Raw genomic sequence first — 27,737 nt, forward strand, 5'->3', positions numbered from 1 at the left:
GTGTGCGGGTGGGTGACCACTTGGATCAGTCTGCTTAGGGACGGAAGGTGTGCGGTATTGGTCCTCGTTTAACTGTTTTACCGTAAAGAGCTCAATTTCACGTGCAGTCGTCTGGCTACCGATAAGCGGGGGTGCCATCCCCTCTGCAGAGGATCAAAATTGTGATGGCATGTCTTCGGATCATCCTCAGGGATGTTTCCCAGACCCTCACCAATAGCTCATTGTGCAGCTCAAGTGCAACGTAAATGAACTACAACAACAGCAATGTAAAAAATAGCAAGATTTCGAAAACCGGAAGAAAGTTAGAAAAATTCCTTTGTATCCTTCCACTATGTTATGCTTACGAGGTGGTGTATGAGGAGGTTTGGTATATTCTAAGAAGTTTTATTTTTGTAATATTTTCTGCAATTTATAAATTTTAACAGATCGTTATCCTAAAATAAATTTACGAAAATTAATATTGTTGTTGTTCATTTACGTCACACTAGAGCTGCACAATGGGCTATTGGCGACGGTCTGGGAAACATCCCTGAGGATCCTCAGCCATCACAATTTTGATCGTCTGCGGAGGGGATGGCACCCCCGCTTCGATAGTCCGACGACCTGCAAGCGAAGTCGAGCACTTTACGGTAGAACAGTTTAACGAGGACCCATACCACATACCCTCAGTCCCTACGCAGGCTGATCCAAGTGGTCACCCACCAACACACTGACAGCAGCCAGTGATGCTTGACTTCGGTGATCTGCTGGGAACCGTGTCGTAACGATCAGTCCACTACGGGACGAAAATTAATATCATAACATAAATAAAGTGTAAGGCTTGCCACGTTTTGAATGTTATCACTTGTTTGGCTACAATTATGCAAAATATTGCCGTTGCTATTTTTTGGGTTACACGATAGCATGCTTGCGGGGTCTACCGAGTTTATTTGTTTTGTTAGAAGTTAAATTGAAAAAACTCTTAATATTGGAAATTTACAAATGTACTAATAATGAATGGCGTGCTTTTCTAAACTTTTGCGTAACAAATAATTTAAGTAGCAACCCTAAAGTTTTGCGACTCATTTTAATCCCTAACGCCATCTGTGCATACCTTTGCACGGTTACTCATCTATGTAATTAATAAGCAAGCTACAAGCAATATACTGCAAAGAGCTTCAAAAATGCTCATCAGTTACCATCAATCAACAAAATTTAATCAACAAATCTGCTCAAAATTTATATTACAAATAAATTTACCTTAAATTTTTTTTATAATGGAACTTGATATTTGGGAGGGTGATTGGACTCTTCCATCCGTAGATTTAACTTGTTTGCAAGTGATGGTATTTGTTGATTTATTTCACATATCGCAAATATTGTATTTTACTGCAAATAATGGTGCTGAAAAAAAAAAAAATTCCAGGCTATTATAATTTTTCTAGCTTAGATAAATTTTTTCTAGATGCGTTATCCTACAAGTCTCACTTTTTTTCTTGTTTTTGTGTTTGGGATATTTTACTATATCCATTATCATTGTTAGATGTGACCAGACGTAACCAGTGTTTCCTTTTTTATACCAGATATTGCAGGGTAACTAAATACTTAAACGAGCAAACAGTAACGAAACATGTCAATATAATTACAAACTAATAATATTTAATAATGCATTTGACATTTTGGAGTAACAAACACGTCCTCCAATCACCAGTCTCTTTTCACAAATGTTTTATGTTCTTCAATTTTAAAACCAAAGTGGGGAGTGAAAAGAAGGAGATAATTTAGCTGATGACTCATTTCTCTGTTGTCTTAATTGGCTGATGATTCATTTCTCTGTTGTCTTAATTGGCTGAGGCCTCATTTCTCGGAGTATTGTATTAAAATATCATAATGCAAGTAAAAGTATCAAAAATCACAAAGTATTAAATATCATTATCTGGAAATAAGAAATCTCTAAAAATATTTTTTGATTCTAATAGGTTATCATTTAAAAGCTTCTTTTCCTGAAATGACTTGAGATAAAAGTTTATTAAATACTAATGTTTCATTGCTCTGGTGGCCAATGGTAGCACATTAAGGTCACAATTTCTCATTTTATTATAATTTTAAAAAGATTTATTTAAAAAAAATTTGATTAGCGATATTTCCATATTGGCAATAAAAAGACAAAGATACTTGCAGAAATTGAAAAATTTTTTTTAGTGATTTGCCAGAGGCTGGCAAATTTTTTTTGAACAGGTATCGCTTCAGAAGTTTCTGAGAATAAACGAAAAGCAGTTCTTTTCTTATTTTTCTTGTGGGACAAAATTCTATAGAATAGATTTTTTTTTTTTAAAAAAATGTGATTCAATCTTATTTGGAATCTTAATTTCAAACTATTTTATCAACAAAATGCTTCCGCAAATCGTATTTATGATACTTTTTCGTGGGGAGAAAGGTTAATTAAAAAAACAAAATTTCAATTACGTATTTTACTCTGATTTTAAAAATTCTATGTTAATCATTTTTACGTCATTTTACTCAGTCGATTCAAATACATTTCAGGAACTGCCTTTTGTATGATTATAGACTTTTTCAGAAAATGTGCAATATTTTATTTCTTCATTAATACATTTTGGAAAACCTCAAATAACTTTTCTATTCTTAAGTGACAGAGGGGTGGAAGTTGTATTTTTAGCCCACCGCAGCATGTGGAATTTTTAGCCCACCGCAGCATGTGGAAGCATCTGTAATTTCAGTAATTGTAATTATTCCATGGTATCTGCGCACCTGAAAAATCATGGAAAGTCATGAATTTTGGTCGTGAACAAAACGTGTCATTAAATGTCATGATTTTAGCTATTTTTTTCAAAACAAATCGTGGATTTAGGTCTCTGAAAAATCTAATTTTTAAAATGGAATTACTCCCCCTCCCCAAATTTCATGGTGTTCCAAATGTCTGAATTTGTAACAAAATACCCACTCACAGTTATATTTTATTAAAATATAAAATGTTTTTATCATGTTCTTTAAAAATTATGGTGTTCTTTCAAAAAATGAAGGGGAAAAAAATTCTTTCTCGATTGAATTATCTTTTAAACTTCCGTGATTTCAGAATTTTTGTTGTTATTTTTTTTTTTTTATTATTTATCAATTTAAAATTATAGCTGAAGCAAGCCTGTCATTGGCGAATTTTGTTTATTCTGAAATGAGAACAGAAAAATCAGGAGTATTTTTTCCCTTTCCAATGAACAAGAATATAATTCTACAGAGAAAAAATTTTTTTTCACTTTTGTTATTTTTCAGCTATTTTATTGCTTCAACTCTTTCTTTACTTTGTTTTTTAAATTTAAAATCTATAAATATGAAGATGCAGAGTATAACAGTTTTGGTAATACCAATCATTTCAATTATAATGCTTTTATAAATTTATTGTTGTGTTTTCGTCGGGAGAAAATAGTAACTTCGTTAAGTCCTGAAAAATTATTGGAATTAGTCATGGAAAGTCATGAATTTGAAAATCAAAAAAATAGCAGGTACCCTGTTATTCCCTTTTTTACAAAAAGTGTATTTATTCAATTTGTCTGTCTTTTCAGACTAGCAGGTTTTTTTCAATAGGATTAAACATTCCGGAAAATAGATATTTCATGAACATATGTACTCTAATTTGTCACAATTGTTTTAATTATTGTTAATTGTATTGTAACTTAATTAAAATATGTATATTTTATAGGCTTATTCTAAGTTTTCTGGTGCCCCTATTAAAGTTCTGAAGACTAACTGGTGTTTGTCAAGATATGGTAAATAAAGAAATGACTTATTTCTTCTGATACATACAATGAACTACTCATTGTAAAAGGTATTTTTATAGTTGTGAAAGTTTTCAGGAAATTTTCTAATTCATCAAGTTAATAAGCAGACATACATAATCTCCACAAACACTGTTCACAAAAAATTTTTCACCATTGTGGAAAAGTTTTTAATATTACTCATTACTATTGAGCGAAAACTTAAATTATGATGTTACAGTAGCGAACCGATTATCCGGAATGCTCGGGACCATCGCTATTCCGGATAAATGGCGGAAAAATTTATCGAATTTCGTTCCGGTTTTCTCATTTCCGGATAACGGTTTCTGTACTGTATATACATGCATATTTATTACCGTCGTTGAACAGCTGACCAAATATAGGGTTTACAGCTACTAATGTTCAACTGAGTAGCCTTGTCATTTTCAACCCAATCCAGAAGACAAGGGAACTTCTGAATCAAGTAGTGGGAGAAATTTGCCTTTGTGAAAGACTTTTTTGATGGAACATTTGTGTTACTTGCTGTGGGAAACCACAAAAACCATCTACGGTTAGCCCAATGGCAAGGGTGCTCTGACCCATGATCCGTCGATCACTGAGGATATTTTAGGTCAGCACTCTGGTCGGTGTGAGCCGGGTGCGAAATTTGAATTCACCAGCTTCTGGGATCGAACCCGGGTCAACTCACTAATAGGCGAATGCTCTATCCCCTGAGCCACCACGACTCATTCAAACATATATTTTGCTTAAATATGGTTAAAATAGTATTTTTCAGTTATAAAATATATTGAAATAATTCACTTTTATTGTTCTTTATTTTTGTCCTATATTGTAAAATAAGTAGCACAACAAAGCAAGATTATTTAAGTATAGAAGAATGGAGAAATGATTCTTATGAAATGTGATTCTTAAAATGCTTCTCCGTGAATATTTCGATTGCAGAAAAAGTTAAGCATGAAAGAAAACAAAATAAATCAATAACTCAATTTATATCTTTATAAAGCTGCTAAATTTAGAAAAATATATGCTGATATGTATATAGCCTATGTAACAAAGTAGTTTTTTATTTTTTGAAATTAAAAAACTTTTAAAAGTAATTGTCTAACTAATTTTACCAAAATTAGAGGATGATAAAAAGGTTAAAACTAGTTGCATTAAATTGCTTGCTGAAAGTTTTTTATTTTAGATTTTGTGTGCACAAAAAGCTTTCATTTTATCCAAGTTTGTTAATTAGTGTTGTAAAATTAAATACTCATTCATTAAAGGCTACAAGTTAACAAAACGAGTTTTTTCATCAAGTCAAAATGTGATGCAATTTTGAATTTTTTCCTTCCAACAGGAAGAAAGAAACAAAAACATTAACATAGGAATCATGATTCAAAAGTTTTTAATGTTTTTAAAGCTTAAAAGATAAAATATAATAACATAATTCTTTGTAATAATGTAACTCTTTATTAACTATGTATAATATATGAGTAATTAAAGAAATAAATGAATGTAATTTTTAAATTTACTAAATTGTTATGAATATCTAAAATAAAATATGTACAGAAATAACTGGATATTTATAAATAAATAAATAAAATGAATATTCGATAAAATATTTTGTTTACTAAATTGATTTATGAATATCTGAAATTAAAGCTTTTTATGTATTATAATAACTGCATATTTCTCAACAAAAAAGTAAGATGAATCTTTGACAAAATATTTTATTTACTAAATTGATCTATGAATATTTGAAAGGAAAAATTAATATATTCTGCCTATTTGTCTACAAAAAAGAAAATGAAATTCTTAATGAATTCCATTTTTCGGAACAGGCATTGTGATTCAGGAACCTTCTCAAAATACAAATAAAAATCAGTTCTTTTATTATTCCTCTGTTCGGAAAAAGTTTCTGTTAATGATGATGCTGACACATTTCATTAAAAGCTAGAAATGTGATGTGATATCACTTTATACAATCTAAAATTTGTTTTCAAAAACTTAGTAAATTTTGATTTCAATTTTTCTACAAACACTTTTCAAACTGTGCAAACATCAAGATTCTATAATCACACCTGGGAAGTCATGAGAAATCATTTCACAACTAAATTTGTTGTTAAATGTCATGATTTTAACTATTATTTTTTTAAGAAAATCGTGGATTTAGGTCACCCAAAATTCTAATTTTTAAAATGGAATTTAATCTCCCCCAAAAAAAACATTTAGGTAAATTAAATATTTAGATAAATTAAAAATGTGCATTGAGTTTCTTTATGTAATAAAATAACATTTATGCAAGCCATTACATCTTTTAAATTTTTATTCAAATTGAAGATATGTAGGTTATTATTTAACAAAACTTTTATTAAGTTTAAATTTCACATTTAAAAATTAAATTGAATACGCATAAATAAATATTTTTATGTAAACAAAAATGATAAATGCTTCATTAATCCATAATTTTTGTGATAAGAGTTACAAAGTATTGTCATTGAAAAAGTTACAATCTTATCAACTTATTATTCACTATTGAATGACATGTATATATAAATTGAACTTTTTACATTTTTATGGTCTTCATTATATTTATTTTAATATAAAAAAATTGGACAATTGTTTTATTTCAAATTAGAAACCAATGCAATAAATTAATTATATATTATTGATTTGCCTGTAGACAAATTTTTGACCCTACCTACTTGTGCAAAGTGTTTTAGAATAACTTTGCTTTCTTATATTGTTATCATTAAAAGTGAAATCAAGCTTTTACCATACTGTTGAGGTGTTAGGAATCTTTACTTCAATTAAAATTACAACTATAGTTTATCTAAAGTGAGAACTCCGTTAGACATTTGTCTGAACCTGTGGTGGTGACTATGGTAACAAGATATAACTATTTCAAGTAAGGGTCATTGTTTAGGCCCGTGTCAGCGAGAGAAAGGGAATGTCTTTTTCTACTATGTCAGACCCTAGAGTGAAGAGAAACTACCCTCCCTGAAATGTGCTATTCTTGTTTCCATAGCAGCAGACAGTGGGGGGGGGGAGTTCTTACCATAGACAAACTATACTTTTTACTAGTTTTTAAGAATAAAACTGGATGAATTATTTATGCTATTATATTTATATTATTACTATTTATAATATAATTATTTGTTACTAAGTTATAAGGAAATTATTACTTTTTATAAGATAATAACTTTTATTTTGCTATAAAATTGCATTTTTTAATAGCATTTTAATTTTTTTAGGTCATTTACCCGTGTTTCGGCATACTAAAAAGAATACTTTAACGACATTTGATAATATTGTGTCATATCTTCAAAAGCAGGTATTTATTTGCTAGATCAAAGCTATTCTCAAAATAATTACATTTTTCTGATGCATGTGGATCTATTATCTTTACCTGTGAATATGACTTGAATTTTAGTGTGAGAAAGTACAAAGTGGTATTTTAAAGTATCCTTTACTTTAGAGGAATTCCTCAAACATAAATCAAAATACAGACCCAAATGTTGTAATTTGAAAGTTCCATTTACAGTAAAACCTCGCTATTTTGGGGACCAAATAAATATATTGTTGTAGAGGGATGTATTGTTATATCGAGGGACTATATGCTTTGGGGACACAATAGGACTTTTTTTAATTTTAATGTTATATACAGGGGTCTGTCCAGGCAGAATTTACTACCCTTTAGCGGTATCTTCACAAATTCAACTTTAGGAAGAACGATAGTTTCACAAATTCAATTTTAGGAAAAACGGTAGTTTCACAAAATACTTCTTAAAATTTTATTTTTGTATCCCTTAAGAAATGATAAATCCATATTTTTGTATTGATTTTTTAATATAGTTTTTAATTCTTCACGAATTATGTCTTAAATTTTCACAAAATCGGTACCTCTCAGAAAAACCTAGACAGACCCCTGATATATGTATTTACTATAAATGTATATATATTAATTTGCAGATAGGTTAATTAGGGTTAAATGTTAAAAGCAATTGAAATAAAATAAGAGAGCAAATATACCTGAAAAACTGTTTTTATTGAAAATAATCTGATATTTTTGTTTGTTTATTCATTTTTCTGACTATTAGGTCAACCAACAAAGTATGCATTGAGTTTTGAAATACGAGAATGATTTTCATTTGTGATTGGTGCTCTACCCACCCTGAAAAAATTCTCTTTCGTGTGTTAATATGATGCATGTGTTCATTTGCGATTCATGATCAGGTTTTAACATGAAGGAAACGAAATCAGATAGGAATGTTACGTCTGTGACTTGTTAAGAGATAAGGAAGGCAATTCTAAGAATAGAAGCTCTTGGGGTGGTCAGCAGTGAGTCTTTTCTTGTCAGAAGAAAAATGGCAAAAGAGGATAAATAAGATTGTTTACATTATTTGAAAACTAATAATAAATGCAAAAAATAAGGTCGAAATTCGGGGGGAAATCATTTCACAGCGGCTTATTGCTTCAGAGAATATCATCATATTGAGAGGAGAATAAGATTAATTCATATGAAAGTTTGTCGAGACCACGAAACATTATCTTAATAGAGAGAGTTATTGTTGTATTGGATACCGTAATAGCGGGAGTTCACTGTATTATAATAGTGAAAAAAGCTCTCCTTTAAACCTTAATGAAACTATTTTGCATGACAGGAAAAACAATTCCTTATTAGAATCAGCATTTGCACATTTCTGGTATTATTTTTCAATAAATAAGTGATTTATTATGCGCTCAATAAGGAAAATGTATCTTACAATTTTTCTGAAAGAAGAAAGTAATAAACTATAACATACATTTCTTTAAAAAAAGATTATATTTTCTCATACTTATCAAACACTATCCTCTTCATTTATTTTTTCTCTACATCAATTTTCAATTAACCTTCTTTTGGCAGAACCCTGACTTGAGAAATAAAATGTATAAAAACAATGGTATTAACAAATAAAGGAATTAATTTTGAAAATACTCAATAAGAGAAGGAAAATTTTTTCATCATAAATATTCCCAGTCCTAGAGATAGGAATTTGTCTAGTGAAGGATTTGTTTTCGGTGTGAAATAATAAAAAAAAGAAAAATTGAAAAATCATGTAAAAAGCATTTACAAACTACAATTCCAATGGAAAGTTGTGTACTGCAACAGAAGTTCCATAAGCAAATTTAAACCAATAGAAGATTTAAAAAATAAAGAGTTTAATACTGAGAACTGATGTTGACGTTGTCAGCCGGGTACCAGCCCCAGAAGTCACAAAACCTATTCTATCTTGAGAGCACAACAAATGTCTAAAATTTGCTGTCTCTCTGCACCCCCGAAAGTTTTGCAAGAAATCCAGGAAGAGAGGTAAAGAGAATACAAAAGTAAAATACATAAACTAATTAGAATATTAAAAATAATTTTCAAAAAACTTACTTAAAAAATATTCCTTTGCTAAAACAAAAGCACACTACATTCTGAAGACCCTTAACCAAACTGAAATTCACAAACAAACAATTAATGTGCAGAAAGAAGAAAAAAAGGAGAGTAAGAAAGTTGTTGCCATCTAAAAAGCTTAACTGGGGGGCAACTCAGTTTAGTCTCAATCTAGCCCTATTAAAAGAAAACAAAATAATATCATGCAAAATCAGGTAAAATAATTTTTAATCATTTGTACAATTTTACCTTCAATATTGTGAAAATTGAAAGGAAAACCATTGCTTTTAAAATTATTTAAAAAATTACTAGTAGCCTCTTGAAAGTATTCAACATTATTGCAAATTTTTTTAATTCTAGACAGTTTATAAAAAGCTAAATGTTTGAAAATATTACTACACAAATTCGTATCAAAATTACGGAAAAAAATAAGCCTAAAATTAAAAGCCTTCTTTTTATCAAAAACATAAATTTTAATTGATTATTAGCAATATTAATTTTAAATTCTATATATTCAACATTTAAATAATTATCATAAGTCCTCTTCAAAACCAAATTTTCAGGATAAATATTAAAAGCAAAATCATAATTAAATAAAATTAAATCATCTCTAAAGCTTTAAAATCAATTCAAGAAACTTTGCTTCAAAAAAATATTAGCAAAAGCTACAGAAGAAGAATTAACTTGTGGTATCCCTATTTTTTGTTTATAAAAATCAATGCCATTAAAAAGAACATTTTCAAAAAGATTAAATTTACAAATGTCAGTTCAATAATTTTTATCAATATTTTCATTAATGAAATATTTTTCATAAATGTAACTACAAATATCAAGTATTTTAGCATGACGTATACTGATATAAAGATTTTCAAAAACAAATGTATTAATACTAAAAACTTGATTTTTTTTTCAAAGTTCAAAACATCAATATTACTATTAATAACAATATTTTTCTCACTTTTAATTTTAAGCAAAATAATTTTAAGATTATTAAAAATATTCTGCTGCTATTAGAATTATAACCACAAGCTATAAATCTGAATTTTACTGTATTAGAAGCTATGAAATTTAACAATCGGAAATAAATAAGGATAAGTAATTCTATTCAATTTAATTTTTTACTGAAGGCAATAATCCTTTTGTCAATAACTTTTTTGTGATCCATTAATTTAAGATAAGTCTTATTAGTATTATGTTCCTTAATAATCAAATTTTTTTAAAAATATTTGCACATAATACAAAAGTTATTAAAAGCTTTATCAACAACTGCAATAATTTACTTATTTTTAAGTTTTTTAATTTTCTCAAACGTGTCATAATCAATAACTGTACCACTTGGATAAAAACGAAAATTAGATTTGTTTAATTTATTTTTTACACTTTCAACAATCCTTGTTTTCCATTCTGTAAAACCTAAAATGGGCCAATGATATTTTCTAGAAATCTTAGCAATTGACCAATCTAGTTTCCTTTTAAGTGATAAAGTTGAAATTCCTTAGCAGTAAAGAGCTACCCAACATTTAAATAGTGAAATGAAAGCATTAAAATAAATCGAAACAAAAGTTAAATTTTATTTTTAAATTTAAAAAAAATATATATATATTTTAACGAAAGTACTTTCAGCTGTAACAGTGGGCAATCAAAGGGGTAGTATAAGGGGGTCCTTTTTTTCTAGAAAACTCCAGATTTATTTCCTGTGTATTTATGTATAAATATCCACATATATATGAAATAAATTTGCATATATTTATGAAACTAAAAATAAACAAACAGTTTTTGAAAAAATAAGAAGCGTGCTTCTTCCAACGGCGATGTCTATTGATTTTTTTATTCTGACTATTTTTAAGATGAAAATTTTTCTTTATTTTTATAAGTTCAGGGTATCCGAGCACCTGAAAAGTCATGGAAAGTTATAAATTTCGGTATTGAACAAAATTTTTCATGATTTTAAAAAAATTTTTTAAAGAAAGTCATGGACTTAGGTCGCTGACAAATCTAATTTTTAAAATGGAATTTAAAAATACCCCCCCCCTTTCTAGGTGTTCTGAATATCTGAATTTGTAATAAAATCCCCACTCACAGTCATATTTTATTAAAATATAAAATGTTTTTATCATGTTCTTTAAAAGTTATGGTGTCTTTTCAAAAAATGAAAGAAAGAACATTTCTAGAACAAATTATCTTTTAAACTTCTGTGATTTCAGAATTTTTGTTATTATTTTATTTTTTTTTTTTTTAATTTTATCAATTTAAAATTCTAAGCTGAAGCAAGCCAGTCATTGGCGAATTTTTTTTAATTCCGAAATGAGAACAGAAAAATCAGGAGTATTTCTTTCCTTTCGGATGAACAAGAAAAGTATCTTTAGAGTATAATTCTGCAGAAAAAAATTATTTGCTTTTGTATTTTTTCAGCTATTTTATTGCTTCAACTCTTTCTTTACTCAGTTTTTTTAAATTTAAAATCTTTAAATATGACGATGCAGTGTATAACAGTTTTGGTTATACCTATCATTTCAATTTATGTTATTGTAATGTGTTTTTTGCCGGAGAAAATAGTAACTTCTTTAAGTCATGAAAAATTCTAGGAATTAGTCATGGAAAGTCATGAATTTGAAAATCTAAAATGTAGTAGATACCCTGTAGGTTGCTTCTCATAAAATTAGTGGAATCAAAAGTCCTGCAGTTAGTTGTTGAGCGGTACCTACCTACCTACCCTGTTGTGGAAGAAGTATTGATTACCTTAAATTCAAGCAAAGGGGTGGCCTCTTCAGCATGTTTTACCTTTGCTTAATGTTGAACTAGATTATTTTTAAAATGCTGTTTACTTTGCCTTTGAAGCAAGTTTATAACTAAACAGACAACACATAGTAATTCTATAGTTTAAAATAAATGTGCAATTGATTAAAAATTATTTCTTAAAGAAGCATGGCACACTAGACACCTGAAAATAATAAATGTGAATTTAACTGGTACCCTCATTGGAAATGGTTCACCATCTCCGTAATACAGTGTCGAATACATTCAAAATCATTTAAATGTGCTGTGTTTAAAATGGGGAAAATGTTTTCTAAGTTCTGGACAATTTTCCCTCGCTTCTCAATTGCGGTGTTTGAAAGTATTTGGAGTATTGATTATAGCTTCATGCCACAGGTCCCTGGTTCGATCCTCGGGCCGGGCAAGGTTGACTCAGTCTTTCATCCCTTCAGCGGGTCGATAAATGAGTACCAAGCATGCTTGGGAACTAAAAACTGGAGGTTCCGTGTCGGCTGACCACCTGACCGGAACATCTGCTCTTGCACCCCAGAGCCCAAGGTCAAGAAAATTGAGATAGGCACAGTAGGCCTTGGCCCTCTATGGGCTGTCGCGCCGCTGAGTTTAGTTTACAGTTTATTGAGAGAAGTAAATATTCAATGCCAAAAATAACAGTTGGTAAAAGAATGTTAAAAAATTTAGTGCGCAAAATAAATGTTAGAAATTTCCAGTGTTTCATAATTACGGACATCTATTGATGCATCCAACTATTTATGGTATAAAAGATGTCTTTCATCATTCTTATCAAGTCTCTTTTTTTAATATAATATAATTCAAATTTTGATAGAATGAATGAAGATTTCACATTTAGTTACTGATGGTTTTTCTTTTCATTAGAATTATAATGCTGATGTTGACTTAAGTCCGAAACAGTGCTCAGATATAATTGCATATACTGCTTTACTGAGAGACAAGCTTTATCCTGCATTGGTAAGTTTTTTTTCTATAAATTGCATTATTTTTTCTCTACATATGTTTAGTAATGTATTTAAGAAGATGTGTGATCAGATATTTTAAATGACTGTCACCAATAAAATTATCTCATAAAATTATAATTCTCATTAAAGTAGGATCCAGACTATTTTCATTAAAGTAGGATCCAGACTATTTTCATTAAAGTAGGATTCAGACTATTTACAGACTATTTTCATTAAAGTAGGATCCAGACTATTTTCATTAAAGTAGGATCCAGACTATTTACAGACTATTGTCATTAAAGTAGGATCCAGACTATTTTCATTAAAGTAGGATCCAGACTATTTACAGACTATTTTCATTAAAGTGGTGCTCCAAGTTGAAAGAGGGAGCCGATAATGGCCTGGCAGTCAAAAACATGGTCTGGAGTTAGTTGCAAATGAGGACAGTACTTGCACATGGGATAGAATTTTATATGGGTGCGTGAGATCTTCATGCCCTTGAAATGTCCAGTACGTAGCCTAGCTATTGTAGAGGAGAGGTTTCTTGGGCAGTTTGGATCGGGGATTGTTGCCTTGCTAAAATGCTGGTTGTATATCCTTCGCGTGGCGACAGCATTCGCATCTGCACAGGTGACAGCTCGAGGTTGATCTTCGCCGCGTGCTTCCTTTGCAAGGGCACCTGCGCATTCGTTTCCCTCGATTCCAACATGAGCTGGGATCCACTGGAGAGTGCAACGGATATTTAATAAATGAAGAAGGGTATTAATTTCATGCGTTATTGATGTATTACCGTTACGTATTGCTTCGAGTGCTGATTTTGAGTCTGAGAAAATCACGATTTCTTTTATTGAGTCTTTTAGAGATTGCGAGTGACAATAGGCAAGAGCCTCTTTAATAGCGATTAATTCGCTGGTGAAGTTCGAAGCAATTTGGCCAGTGGGTATTTTGAGTTTGACGTCATTTCCTGAGGGGCAAGTGATGGAGATGCCAGCACCACCTCTATTATAGTCAATATCAGAGGAACCAACTTTTTATGAATATGTTTTATGATTAATACTGTTTTATGAATAAGAAATTATTTTGAATATTTTATTATATTCTAAAAATTACTACACGTCGCACTTGTTTCTTAACATTTTTCTTTATTTTGAAAGTGAATTTTGTAATATTTACCTTACTTTAAGACATGCTTTAAAGAAAACTTACATTATGAAAATTAAAAATTTTTTAATTGTTTGAAATTATAAATTTTTGGAAAACGTGGAGACTCTTAAAAATACTACAGCTGGCAAAATGACCTAATTTTGTTCATAACTGCCGCCTCTTAAATATTTTTCTTGTTTGCATTCTGCACTTAGCGTGACATGTTTTTACAAGCGGCTGATTCCTATATTTCAGGGCAGGTAGTCACAAGCCTAGTGTATTTATGATTGTCAAAAGTTTTAAGATCTGCTGTTTACACTCTTGGAATATACGTAAATCCCATTTTTCGATAATTTACTTCAATTTCGTTCAACTAACTATTTTAAGTGTTGAATAATGACTATTCCGCTTGAAAATGTGATAAATTATGTAGTATTTTCACATTTTATTTTCAACATACTGTTGTCGTTGGCCATGAAGGAAAGAGGTACGATTGTTCTTGTTTTCCAGTCGCGCAGCCAAAAATTTGACTTCTGTCACACACATTTATCGAGTGCACCCATTCATTCATCCACTGCTTGTAATTTAGACCAGATCCAGTGAACAACCCATCTCCAATCCAGTACCCCAAGAGGTATGATTTGTAAGTGCTTACATGGAGGACTTTGTGACCTGGAAGGTTTAATGTGCACCAGTCACCATTTACTATGTGGGGAGCCTTCAACCAGCTGGATACAAACTTCTGTTCTTACGAACTCGAGCCCAGCACCCTATCAACCAGGCTATCTCGGCCCTCAACATACTGGCAGAGGTGATTGTACCGGAAATCCAAGGTTCAGAAGTTTCAAGAAATTATCGATCACGTTTATGTCTAAAAATTCTTGTATATTTTATATAAAAATATTAGAACTAGAATTTATACTTGGCATCTCTTACATTTGTAAATATTTTTTTTGGTAGAATAATGAAAGTGATGAGATAAAAGTAAACTTATACATAATTAATTATTTAAATAATGCTGCATGTAATTCATTAAGAATATCGTGTTATGAAATATCAATGATTTAAATTTATAAAGACATAAATTTTTTGAAATGCGTCATTAATGATTTTACTCAAGAAATTTTCAGGATTTTTGAGTTGGGCTCGCAATCGCCCCTGTAATGGTGAAAATATGACGTGAAGTTTTGGTTTTATGCAGCATCATTACTCAACTGTTTAATTTCTTTTCAGCTGTATGTGTGGTGGGTGGATGAAAAGAACTATTGTGAGCTGACACGCCCATGGTATGCTAAAGTGCTACGTTTTCCCCTCAACTACTTCCTTCCTGGTCATCAGCAGAGGGACGCCGTCAAAAAAATCCAAACTCTTTGGAATAGCAGTGATCTCATCAATGAGGACCAAAAAGAAATTGCTGTAAGTTTAGTGATTAAGGGCCAAGTGATGTCGTGTTTAGATGATATTCTGATAAAGGGGTGGGTAACAAGGAGCATTTTGGTTAAAATAAAAACATTTACTATGGTGGGTAGCGTTTTAAAAAGTCCTTAAAGGTGCTTATTTTCGATTTTCATTTTTTCAAAGCCCTTAACAATTCTTTTTTTTATTGGGTGTTTTTAAAAAGTGCTTAATTTTTCGCTTTTCGAAATTGAGGATTTTTTTTTACCATGTTGATTTTCATCACCTATTATGCAAAAGCTTGGTTTTCACATTGTTTTATTTAACGTTTTTGCAAATCATTCAAGTACAATGTATTTTGGCGTATTATCGTTCCATAGCGTATGAAAGCGCCAATCATTTTACATGTTTGATGAAATGCTTTCAGGTCCGCTTGTGCTTATACTAACTGGATTCAGTGGAAATTATTCTTGCATTATCATGTGCAACTCGGCTGCATTTTGCGAGAAATTCTCAATTTCAGGCTTCATTTTCCATCCTCTGAAATTGAACCTAAAAATCTCTCTATCTTTTTATGGTGGCTAATGTAATGAAGAAAAGATTTCCTTTTCAGAAACTAGTTATTTTATTATTGATCATGCAAAACCTTTTAAAATTGTTTTGCATTTTGTAAATGTATATAGTGCTTAAAAATATTTTTAAGTTGTAAAAAGCACTTAAAATCTGCTTCTTTTTTGTTTAAAGATTTGCCTATGCACTCTGATTTAAAATCAGCAAATTAAATGTTTTGAAAATGTTTTTACATCCGAATAAGTATACATATTATGCTTTAAAATTTCATTTAAACACATAGTTTAAGAAAAATGAATGCTTGTTTTGTTTCTGAACTGCTAGTAATGTTTTTTTTTTAATATCTATTAATATACTTCCTAAATTGTGATTAAGATTTTCCGTTGTAATATTTTCTCATATTAAACACTTATTAAAAGGTTGTTTTCGTCGCTGTTTTAAATTCCTCAAAACTATTGACAGCAAAATCAGCTTGCCAAGAATATTATATGACAGCGGTTCCTTCTTTTTGCTATGAAACCCTAAATATCCTTTCATTGCAACTCTAAATTTATGCTTAAAATTTATTGGAAATTGTGACTCCATGCAGAACTGGATTAAGAACCTCAGAGACACTTAAAAAACTTTGATACTCCTTAAATGTAATCAAGATGATACACACGAAAAGAAAATATTTTTCTTAAATGAAATTTAAACTAAGTTTACAAAAATAAATAAATTAATATAACGGGCAAATTTAACTTCTTTTGTAAGGGAAATATAAATTCTTCCATTAACTTTTAGAAGGATTTTCTACGCTAATCACATGTTCTGTTAAGTAAAATAATTTTAAAATTTCTGGTGTTTTATTTTTTTTTAAATTTATTGTCCAACAATTTTTTTATCCATTCAAATTTTATGTAATGTAACCTAAGTTTTTATTCAAACTCTTCAGGTATTTTGTAATGTCTTCTAATATGCTTTTTAAATTTTTGCTAAAAATTAAGCGAAAATTTTTTTTTTCACTAAGAGTCTCGAGAATGCTGAGAAACCTGTGACAGTTCTCCGTGAATTTATAAAAGTTTTCTTATTACCTACATTATTTATTATTATTATCATTAACAGAATTAACTCACTTTAATGTTTTTAAGGATGGATTGGTAACTCCCCTTTAGAAGGTAATGCGTTCAACGTTAAGTGACTTTTCACCACTTGAAAAACGTAGTGTTTAAAATTTATTTGACATTATTATTTTCTTTATTAAAATGAATTAATGAGGGGCATACAAAAATATTCTATATATTTAATATGTTGAATATACAGTTAAATTAAAGATTTGAATTAATAATAAATTAACTTTGTAATTGAACCATTATATGTTACTTCACTTTGATTTCATTTCTGTGAAAATTATTTACAGAAAGTGAGTTTTATATATAAGTGAAAGCATCACCTATCAGCAACACTTAATCACCTTTTGGGGATTTTGAACGTCATTAAAAGCATCCTAACTACTGTCAACACAGATACCAGAATTTTCGTATTGGCAATTTAGTTGCTTCTTTGAGTTCTTAAGGATGTAAAGAAAATTTTGGACACTTTCAAAGTTCCTTTGTGGAAATAATACTGAGAAACAGTATGCTCTTTGGAAAAGTGTGCCTTGTCATTTTATTTCTGCAAGACCTTCATATATATATATTTTAGTTTATATTGATTTATTTTTTTAATTTAAAATTCTTCATATTGAGGTTAAAGGTTCTAAAAAAGCTTTAGTTTTACTTCTCTTCATTTGAGTGTTAACTCTATTACTAACTTCTGTAAATGATTCTGCCAAAATAACCACAAATATTTTTAAAGTGAAAGTAATATTATGTTATGATTATTATAAAATGAAAAAAAAGCTATAATTTTATGTTAAAACTTAAAGCATTAAACCTGTAATTGTTTTTTTTTTTTTTTTTTTTNTTTTTTTTTTTTTTTTTTTTTTTTTTTTTTTTTTTTTTTTTTTTTTTTTTTGCTGAAGATCATAATTTTTAATATTTTTTCCTCTTATGGATTAAAAATATTATTTATGACATGTTTTAGATATTTAACTGCTTGTATTGTAAAAATATCTGCAATATTTTTAAAAGTAAAAGCAGAATAAATACTGTGAGGCTTTTTATTTCAAGTATGGAGTTATGTGAAGGAAAATAATTAGTTAATATGTAATGCAATATGATATTGGGCAGGAAAATAAAGTACAAAAATATAATATATATAAATAAACATTCATTTAACTATCTTTTATTAAATCTGTGTGCTTAACTTTAAATATGGAAAAAAAGTTAATATTCATCATTTGCAGTCAATTTAATAATAATAAAAAAATATTTATTATTTTCAAAATAATTTAAGAGCAGTATATTGGAATTCCTTTTGATACGGATTTGGTTTAAGAAGTATCTAAAGAATTGACGCATACATTACAAATAAAATAGAGAAAGATTTCTTTATTGAAATTTAATTGCTCCTTATATTTTGGTGTGGAATGTATTACTTTGTTGCAGAATGCATGAGTTTATTAATTTTAATGCTGTGGTGAAATAATTTTCTGTTCAAAAGGGGAAGAAATGGGAGATAATGTTGAAATATTTTCTTGTAAGAGTTTGAAGTCAAAGTTTTAGTTATCTTTTCATAAATATTTTTCTTGTGTATACATTTAATCATACATTAATATTTAAAAATACTTTTAAATTACAATTGGACTTCTATTTAACAAACTTCTATTTTGGTTGCTAATTTTTTCGACGAACGAAAAACATTTTAGAAATTTCTTTGTAAAGTGACTTCCAAATAGCGAGAAAGTGAATTTTCTATTTTGAGCAAACTTTGAGATCCACTTTCTTTATTTCCCAAAATATTTTGAAATATTTAAAACTTGTTAAAAGCATTTTACGGAGGAAATTACCTTGAATACGTTCTTGAAGCCACTTAAATCTTGGAGAAAGCAGTGAAGTACCTTTCTCTTTTTGTTTGCACTTCAAACAAAAAACCCAGAGAAAATGAGTGGATTTTATCAGTAGCAATTATTTTTAAGAACATGTATGTGGTAATCTATGTTTAAAATTACTCTTATAATAAAAGCAGCTATAATTTATACATACATATAGATTTTTAAATTGAAAATGTTTGTAGCATTATAGTGAAGCAATGGATTATATTTTGCTCTATTCTTGCTTTCCATGCAGATTTCTTTTATGGTTAAGATTTATAAAACTAATAGTAGATATTAGTTTGCAAGATATAGGTGTATCAATTGCTATTTTAATTATGTCTTTTGTTTATGAATTAGAAACCTGTTTTGTGTTGGATTTCGAAATTTGATTTTCTATTGAACCAATTTTTCATATAACGAACTCATTATCGGAATTTAGCAACTTCTTTAAATAGAGGTCCGACTGTATTTAATAAAATTCATCTTAGAACTGTGTGCATAATCATGATGAAATACTCTTTTCAGCTTTACAAAGATGCTCAAGAATGCCTGAATCAGTTGTCACATCGATTGGGAGATAATGATTTCTTCTTTGGGAAAACGTAACACATTCTTTCATATTTATTTATTTAAAATAAAAAAAATTAGTTTTAGTGTTGTGTTCTGAATACATGGTGCTTAGTGTTTTTAAAAAGTGCTTAAAGGTTCTTATTTTCGAATTTTGTTTTTAAAAGCCCTTCTCTCATTAGGTGTTTTTAAAAAGTGTTCAATTTTCCCTTCACAAAAAAGAGATTTTTTTTTCCTTTACCATGTCGATTTTTACCACGTATTATGCAAAAGCTAGTTTTTCACATTGTTCTATTCAACGTTTTAACAGTTCATTCAACCCCAATCCATTTCGCCGTACCGTTGATCCATAGTGTATGAAAGCACCAATAGTTTTATATGTTTGATAAAATACTTGTGAGTTCGCATGTGCCTCTACTAAGCTGTGTTTATTGAGATTATTGTAATCTCATGTGCAACTTTGTGGCATTTTGCAAATTATTCTTGATTCCGAGCTTCATTTTCCACCCTCTGATATCGAATCGAAAAATCTGTTAGATCATTTTATGATGGCTAATATAATCAAGAAAAAGAGTTCTTTGTCAGAAACTAGTTATTTTATCGTGATCATGTAAAGTCATTAATAATTATTCTGCATTTGCATTTTGTTTGTGCTTAAAAATATTTCAGAGTTAAGAAGTACTTAAAAGATGCTTATTTTTTGTTGAAAAATTTGGCTACGCACCCTTGAATAAAGAAAGATTAAGAATGATTCAAATATTGTGAAAATGTTTTTAATGTGTGATCAATTTTATAACTGTCTTTGAACAGCCAACCCTATTTTGAATTTAAGACTACTAATGTTCAACTCTGTTGCCTTATAATTTTAAACCCAATCAGGAGGACAAGGGAACTCCTGGAGCCTGCATTGGGAGACATTTGCCTTCTTGGAGGATTTTTTGATGAAACTAACCTGCATTTGCGTAACATGGGGGGGGGACCACGAAAACCTCTCACTGGCTGCAAGGAGACTCTAACCCATGATCCATCTACCAGTAAGGATATTGTGTTTGGTATTCACCGGCAGTCGAACGCTTCATCCCCTCAGTTATCACAGCTCTTCATTTGATATTTGACAAATTTCGTCTTTACCAGTTCATGAAAGTATTAAGCTTAAATAACAAAACTATTATTTTATTTTTCTGTGATTAACTTGTAATAATTATTTAGTTATTTTATATAATCAATAATAATATTGTTATAATTATGTAATTAGTTATACTACTGTTTTTAACTGGTATTGAGCATTAATGATGAATTTTTATCAGAGGTTTGAGTATAAATATCTAAATATATAAGTAATCTAAGTATCTAAGTAATATAAGAAATAACATCTAATAAGAATCTAAATTTATAAGAAAAAATTAATAATTCCACTACCTCTAGGGATGTCCTTTCCTGGAGTCCACAGGTCAAAACTAATAGAATATAATTTTACTTCTTTTGTGACCTTTTAGAATAAGGCTTTTTTGATTTAATTTTGCATTAAATCGGTTGATTTTAATCATATTTAGTTTTCTGCTTACTAAATAATTATACTTTCAGGCCCTGTTCTTTAGATGCTATTGTTTTTGGATTTCTTGCACCACTTTTAAAAGCTCCCTTCCCGAATGCAGCACTACAAAATCATTTGAAAGCCTGCACAAACCTGCAGAAGTTTGTTGACAGAATATTACAGAAATATTTTCCTTTATCTCCCGAAGGTAAATTCTTCTTTTTTAATTAATTATTTTTGATTGATTTTGTAATCTTTTAGGAGGATTCTGAAGAAAAGCTGTTTTAAAATGCAATGCAAATATAATTTACTTGTGAAACAGTCACAGAGTCCTCCCTGTGGCAGAATTTTTTCGGGCTTTCTGTGACATATCTTTGTAATACTAATCTATGTTACTGTTACAAATGTACTACACATATGTTACAAATATACTTGTTACTAAATTAAAGCAACAGCAACTTCAAAAAATTTTTTTAAAAAAACAATTTTTTTATTAAATACGTAATGAATTTTTTTATTCTAATGTTATGGACGATATGCTCGCATTTTGCAGGAGGAAAACGCACTAATTATTTCCTTTTAAGCGTTTTGTAAATAATCATCACATTAAAAAAAAGGTAATTAAAAAATCGTGAAAGCAGTAGCAGTAACTAACGGAAGAAAGAAAAAAAAGATCGACGAAAAGATCATGTGAAACATACTATTCAGAAAAGGGTTACTAAATGTATGTTTTCATTTCGAGATTTAGTTGTAATAAATAATATCAGATTACAAATATCAGATTTTAAATACTATGTGAAAATCAATAGTAATAACGTTTAAAAAAATTTTTGCAGAAAACAAAACCAATTTTTGTTTTACTTCATTACTCTTTGTTTTAGATTGTTCTCAAATGAGAATATAAAAATCACACACATTTTTTTTCACTCCACTCCGCGAGAAAAGCATATTTTTAATATAATTCTAAAGAAAAGATGAAATCTTTCAAAACTTTTTGCACAAAAGGAAACCAAACTTTTTTACATCCCAATGAAAAATCTCTCTTGATCTGTGATTCAAAATATTTGAAAGCACTGTTCTATGTTATTAAATATTTAATGATGCAAGAATTTTCAATGTTTTTAAAGGTCTTTGGTTAAGGCACCATAAGTAAAATCAACATTCATAAAACTATTAAAAACATATTTTTGTTTCTTACAATTTGAAATAAAAATACTATTTTGATTGAAAAACAATTATCATTCGTGTACATTCTAATAGTCCTTATAAAATGCATACTAATATCAATTTTTTTTATTTTGTTAGTCCGAAAACAAAAATAAAATCTGTTTCCTATCCTTAATTTAAAAAAAAGAAATGCCAAGATCTATCTGTTGGTGCTAGCAATAACTTCCCTCCCAAATTTTTATTCTTTTATTTTACTGATTGAAACAAGCTAAATTTTTATTTCGTCATTTTATTTAACTAAAAACAATCTTTTTGAGTGAAGGGCCACTTGCACAGCAGGTTGACTAACGAAGGGCCACATGCATATTTAGTCATGTTGGTGGCAAATATAATAATTTTTATCTCAAAATTGGTGCTCTGAACAATAAATATTTTCATCAGTAAACTTAGTAACATATTTTCCTAAAATTAAATAATTTAATTATTAAAATTCATTCAATAAAAAAAAATAATATTTTTTATTTTTCTGAAAATATTTTTATTTTTAATATTTGAGGAAAGGAGATATTATAAACTCTAACAAAAGAAAAGTATAATGCTCATAGAATAAATGTGTAAAAAAAGCTACATATATATATATTTTAATGAAAAATATAAATTTTAACTTATTTTAAAGAAAATTTATAGGGTTTAGGCAAAAATTAAAACTTAACTATAACAGTACATATGATTTCATATTTTGTGAAGAGAAATTAAAAAGATTCTCCATTTTAACTTTACAAAAAGAAAGAAATTTTGTGTTTAGGAGCTCTCGCGGGCCGCACATCAACAGTCGGCGGGCCGCATGTGGCCCTCAGGCGGCAGGTTGTGCACCCCTAAACTAAACAAAAATTATTTTTAAATCATTTTTTATTAAGATCAATATTAGTTAAAAATTTTGAAAAATGTATATTTTTTGTATATTTTATCTTTGGATATGTTTCCCCTCTTTAAATTATTTAAAATTACTTTAGAAACTGTTTGATTAATTTGTATAATTAATTTTTAAATGTTATAATTTTTTATTTTAGTTGATGTATTGAAAATAATAATTTTTTTTTTCTGGTAGAACTTGAGGCTTTGAAAAGAAAAAAAGAAGAAGAAGCAGAAGAAAGAAATGAATTTCCAAATAAATGGCGAAACATCATTTTCTCAGGTTTATTTGCTACCATTATGATGTTATCTTATGCAGCAACCACTGTAAAGGTAAAGTATTCTCACTTCTTTCTAGCAGCATGGGTGTATGTATATATATANTATATATATATATATATATATATATATATATATATATATATATATATATATATATATATATATATATATATATATATATATATATATATATATATATATATATATATATATATATATATATATATATATATATATATATATATATATATATATATATATATATATATATATATATATATATATATATATATATATATATATATATATATATATATATATATATATATATATATATGTATATATATATATGTATATATATATATATATATATATATGTATATATATATAATCAGAGTTCACCCTGAGAATAAAAAAAAGGGGGAATTTTTTTCATTTAAATCAATTTTTTTTTTAAATTTTACTAATCATGCTTATTATAAATTATATTAAAATTGCTTAAAACATATTATTAAAAATTAATATTAAAATTAAAGTTAACTTAAATGGTTAAAACTATTAAATAATTATTACAAACTAATCACATGAAAAGTAAAATCATGTATTCAAGCAAGGCACCTCATGAATTTTTAAAAATGGAGACCCAATTGGCCAGATCATAGAAGAAAAAATTATTTAAATCAGATAACATAAAATCATCAGCTACGTACACAAATTACATATTTAACAAGTTTTAGAAATATAATTGTATTAAAATAAACAAAATAGATACAATTGACATATGTTTGTTAAACAGCAAATTATTTTATATACATGTAATGGAAAGTTATAATTTAAATGTATCACATCAATTTTGCCCGCATTTAGTTTATTTTGACTATCCAATATTAATTCTCCTGATCTGATTATTTTTCTGGAATAAACCTGTAATATCCATAAAATTAAACTTCAAAAAAAAATTATCACAATTATAAGAATGCATTTATAAATTATACTGTATAAAGAATATTTTTGATTTAAATCAATGACTTTATTTTGTTTATTTATTTATTATTATTTATTTATTTGAAATCAAGTAATTTAAATCATATTAATCCGGACTACTATGACTCATAATATTTCTTAGAATAATAAAAAAAATATGGTTGTTCACTGAAAGGTATTAGGGAGGTTAACTCTAAATTTAAAAAAAAATTTGGTGGAAAAATTGGAGTTGGAGTCGCAATTAAACAGGACTGCCATTCCTTAAGGAGAAAAGGGAAAACCTGGAAAATACAGGGAATTTAAAAACAATCTAAAATCACATTGAAAAGGCAGAGAATTTCGAATTTTTCCTTATAAACTGAGGAGGGGGGATTTCATTTATAATTTTTGTCTTTTAAAGAAAGCCGAACTCTCGAAGGGCAATCTATGAGATGTTTAACGATAATCGGCTATATTATACTATTTCATTCATTATAGTATTATTTGTTTTATGGTGATCTTATTTCTCCAAGTTTTTCCAACAACTAAAACTAGCATCCCTAATATAATTCACAAGAGTACAGTGAATATGTGTTCCATCTTTAATATATTGTGTGTAATATGTGCACACGGGGAATATTTTTTTATATATGAGTGGCAACACTATTAAAGGAAGACAAAATATTGATAAATGTAAACTTATGTTAAATTATGTCTTAAAAAGTTATTAAGGAGGAAATATTGGTTATTCAGCAATAGTTTATCTTCCTATTTTAGAAAAATATCATTGCCCATAATGTTTTAATAAAAACAAGATGGGTCCATTTCGGATGGTCGTTACAGAAAAAATCTTTGCCATTTGTAAATCTATATTCTTTTGTCCAATCGTGTCGAGTCTAGAAACCTGCTCTCAGTTTTCTTTTAATTCCCTTTAAATTGGAGAAATTATTTGTCCTTAGCGCAGGCTATACTAAAGTTTGTCACAAGAAACAGTGGCCTAGTTTTAATCTATGTTCAAAAGGGGGTTATCGATTAGTGCCGTCTAATATATATATACAGTCCCTGTCCAAATTATTAGACGCACTCTAAGATTCTATTTAAAATCCTAATTATCAGGTAATATTCTTACAGCTTTATTGTTTTTACGAGACTGTTTGAACTTGTTTACGCTGCTGTATCAATGGGATAACATTGTGATGCAATACGTTCAAAATAAATACAATATATAAAAAATGTCCTGAATAAAAACCCATTACACGTACTATGTTTAAATATAAAAGTATAGTCTATAAACTCTGCAAAATGTATAATTAATTAAAAATTACAGCGTGTCTCATAATGTGATCTAAATATTATAATATACTAATATATTACCTGATATAATAAATATGTTATATTTATATAGCATATCATCTAATGTGTCCAATCGTCGAATTTATATTATATATCATCTAATTTAACCAATAGATAGACAGTCTCGTAAAAACAATAATGCTGTATACTATACAACTTTAGCTATTCTATAAACAATAAAGCTGTATTCTATACAGCTTCATTGTTTTTACTAGACTGAAACCAGTACAGTGTATAGTATCACCCAGAGCCGGATTATACCTTTCGTAGGCCCTAGGCATAGCCGTTTTTGGGCCCTCCCCTCTTTTCAAAATATATGCTAAAATTTTCTTGCATATTTTTTTTTACATTTTTATTAATATGGATTTTAATTTACAAATTTGTTTATCGAACTTTATCTGCAATACCGACATACTGCCGATATTGCAGTTGATATCGATAATACCATTATGATTAGTTCGATCGATAACTATGTAAACACTTCACGTCAACAATACAACAACAAACCAGCAAAGAAAACAGTGAAATTGATAGTGAGATTAATTACAAGAAATATTTATACAGTAGAGAACCAATTATCTGGGATGCTCGGGACCATCGCTATCCCGGATGTCTGAATTTCCCAGTTTTCTGGATCGACCAAAAAGTGTCATTAATCGATGTTTTATCGAACCCGAATTACAAGGAAATTACACAAAAATTTGTCAGAATCTGAGATTAAACTAAAAGCGCAAAATTTGGTGAAAATTTACTCATCCGATTTAGAGGAAAACTTTGTAGATGAATTTTTACTATTTTCAAATTTGTATGAACATAAATCTGCACAAGAAATGTTGAAGGCTCAAATTAAAGATAAACTTGTGAATACTTTTCCTAACGTTCACATTGCATTAAGAATATATTTGTCGATTCTTGGATCAAATGCAGAAGGAGAAAGATCTTTCTCCAGATTAAAATTGATAAAAAATTATTTGCGTTCAACAATGAATCAAGATCGTTTGGCATCGCTCGCACTTATGTCTATTGAATACGACATTTTGCGTAGTTTGGAATTCGACAGCATAATACAAGATTTCGTTGAATCCAAAAATCGCAAAAAAGTAATATATTAGGTCATAAGATTCTGCAAAATAATTTATTGCCGAAAAATATTATATTTTTATTTGTATCTTCATAATTTTGTGCAAAATACACTTGTTGTTTTTAAAGATAAATTATTTTTGTCAACAAATTCTTTTCTCCCAAGTTTTTCGTAGGCCCCTGAATTTCGTAGGCCCTAGGCACGTGCCTAGTGTGCCTATAGGTTAATCCGGCCCTGGTAGCACCTGATAATAAAGATTTTACATAGAATCTTACAGTTCCGTCATATAATTAGGCCAGGGACTAATATGTATAGAATGTAATGAAAATCTTTTATACCTACATCCTACTTGCCGTACATTAGTTCATTAATCGAGTAATATTTAATTTCGGAGGGGATTACATCCCCCAAAATCACTTCCCTGGGAAGGTGAATTCCTACCAAAAATTTTGTGACATATTTAAAGCCTTACATTTTGAAACCGCCAAGTTTAGTATTGAAATATGCCATTTTATGTCTCACCCCCCTATATGTTAGTAAAACTACTACCTTACTCGAATGCTCAGCTGAAACGAAACATTGACCCCCTCTCCCAAATGAAGGGGGGAAATGAGGTTGTTTTCTTGTCTGGAAAAATGATATTTTTTTTAAAATCTTTCCTTTAGATTAAATATCCCACAAGAAATGAAGACTACGCTCATGATGATTATGAACACTATTATGAAAGCAGTGAGAAACAAAACAGCTCTTCTCATTAGAAAATAATTTGAACATTATTTTAATGAATTGAAGTGTTTAGTGAAAGAATGCATGTAATTCCTCAGAAATAAAAGTGTATCTCAAACTTTTATATGTCTAGTGTTGCTCTTTCTTTTGTAACTATTGATTTGTGTGTGATTGAGTGCAAGACATAAGTTT

At 28.8% G+C, this 27,737-nt stretch overlaps 1 protein-coding gene across 1 annotated transcript; it reads left to right on the forward strand.

Annotated features, from left to right (window-relative positions):
• Positions 1-1,152: 1,152 nt before the first annotated feature.
• On the forward strand, positions 1,153-27,667 carry LOC107444813 (metaxin-1). Its single transcript, XM_043051213.2, has 9 exons — positions 1,153-1,325; positions 3,692-3,758; positions 7,004-7,083; positions 12,817-12,909; positions 15,273-15,455; positions 19,486-19,562; positions 21,112-21,269; positions 23,337-23,473; positions 27,485-27,667. Exons 1-9 carry the CDS (start codon positions 1,257-1,259, stop codon positions 27,575-27,577), a joined length of 957 nt encoding a protein of 318 aa, XP_042907147.1. The 5' UTR covers positions 1,153-1,256; the 3' UTR covers positions 27,578-27,667.
• The last annotated feature ends 70 nt before the right edge of the window (positions 27,668-27,737 follow it).

This window comes from Parasteatoda tepidariorum, chromosome 4 (assembly GCF_043381705.1).
Source record: "Parasteatoda tepidariorum isolate YZ-2023 chromosome 4, CAS_Ptep_4.0, whole genome shotgun sequence".
Taxonomy (NCBI): Eukaryota; Metazoa; Arthropoda; class Arachnida; order Araneae; family Theridiidae; genus Parasteatoda; species Parasteatoda tepidariorum.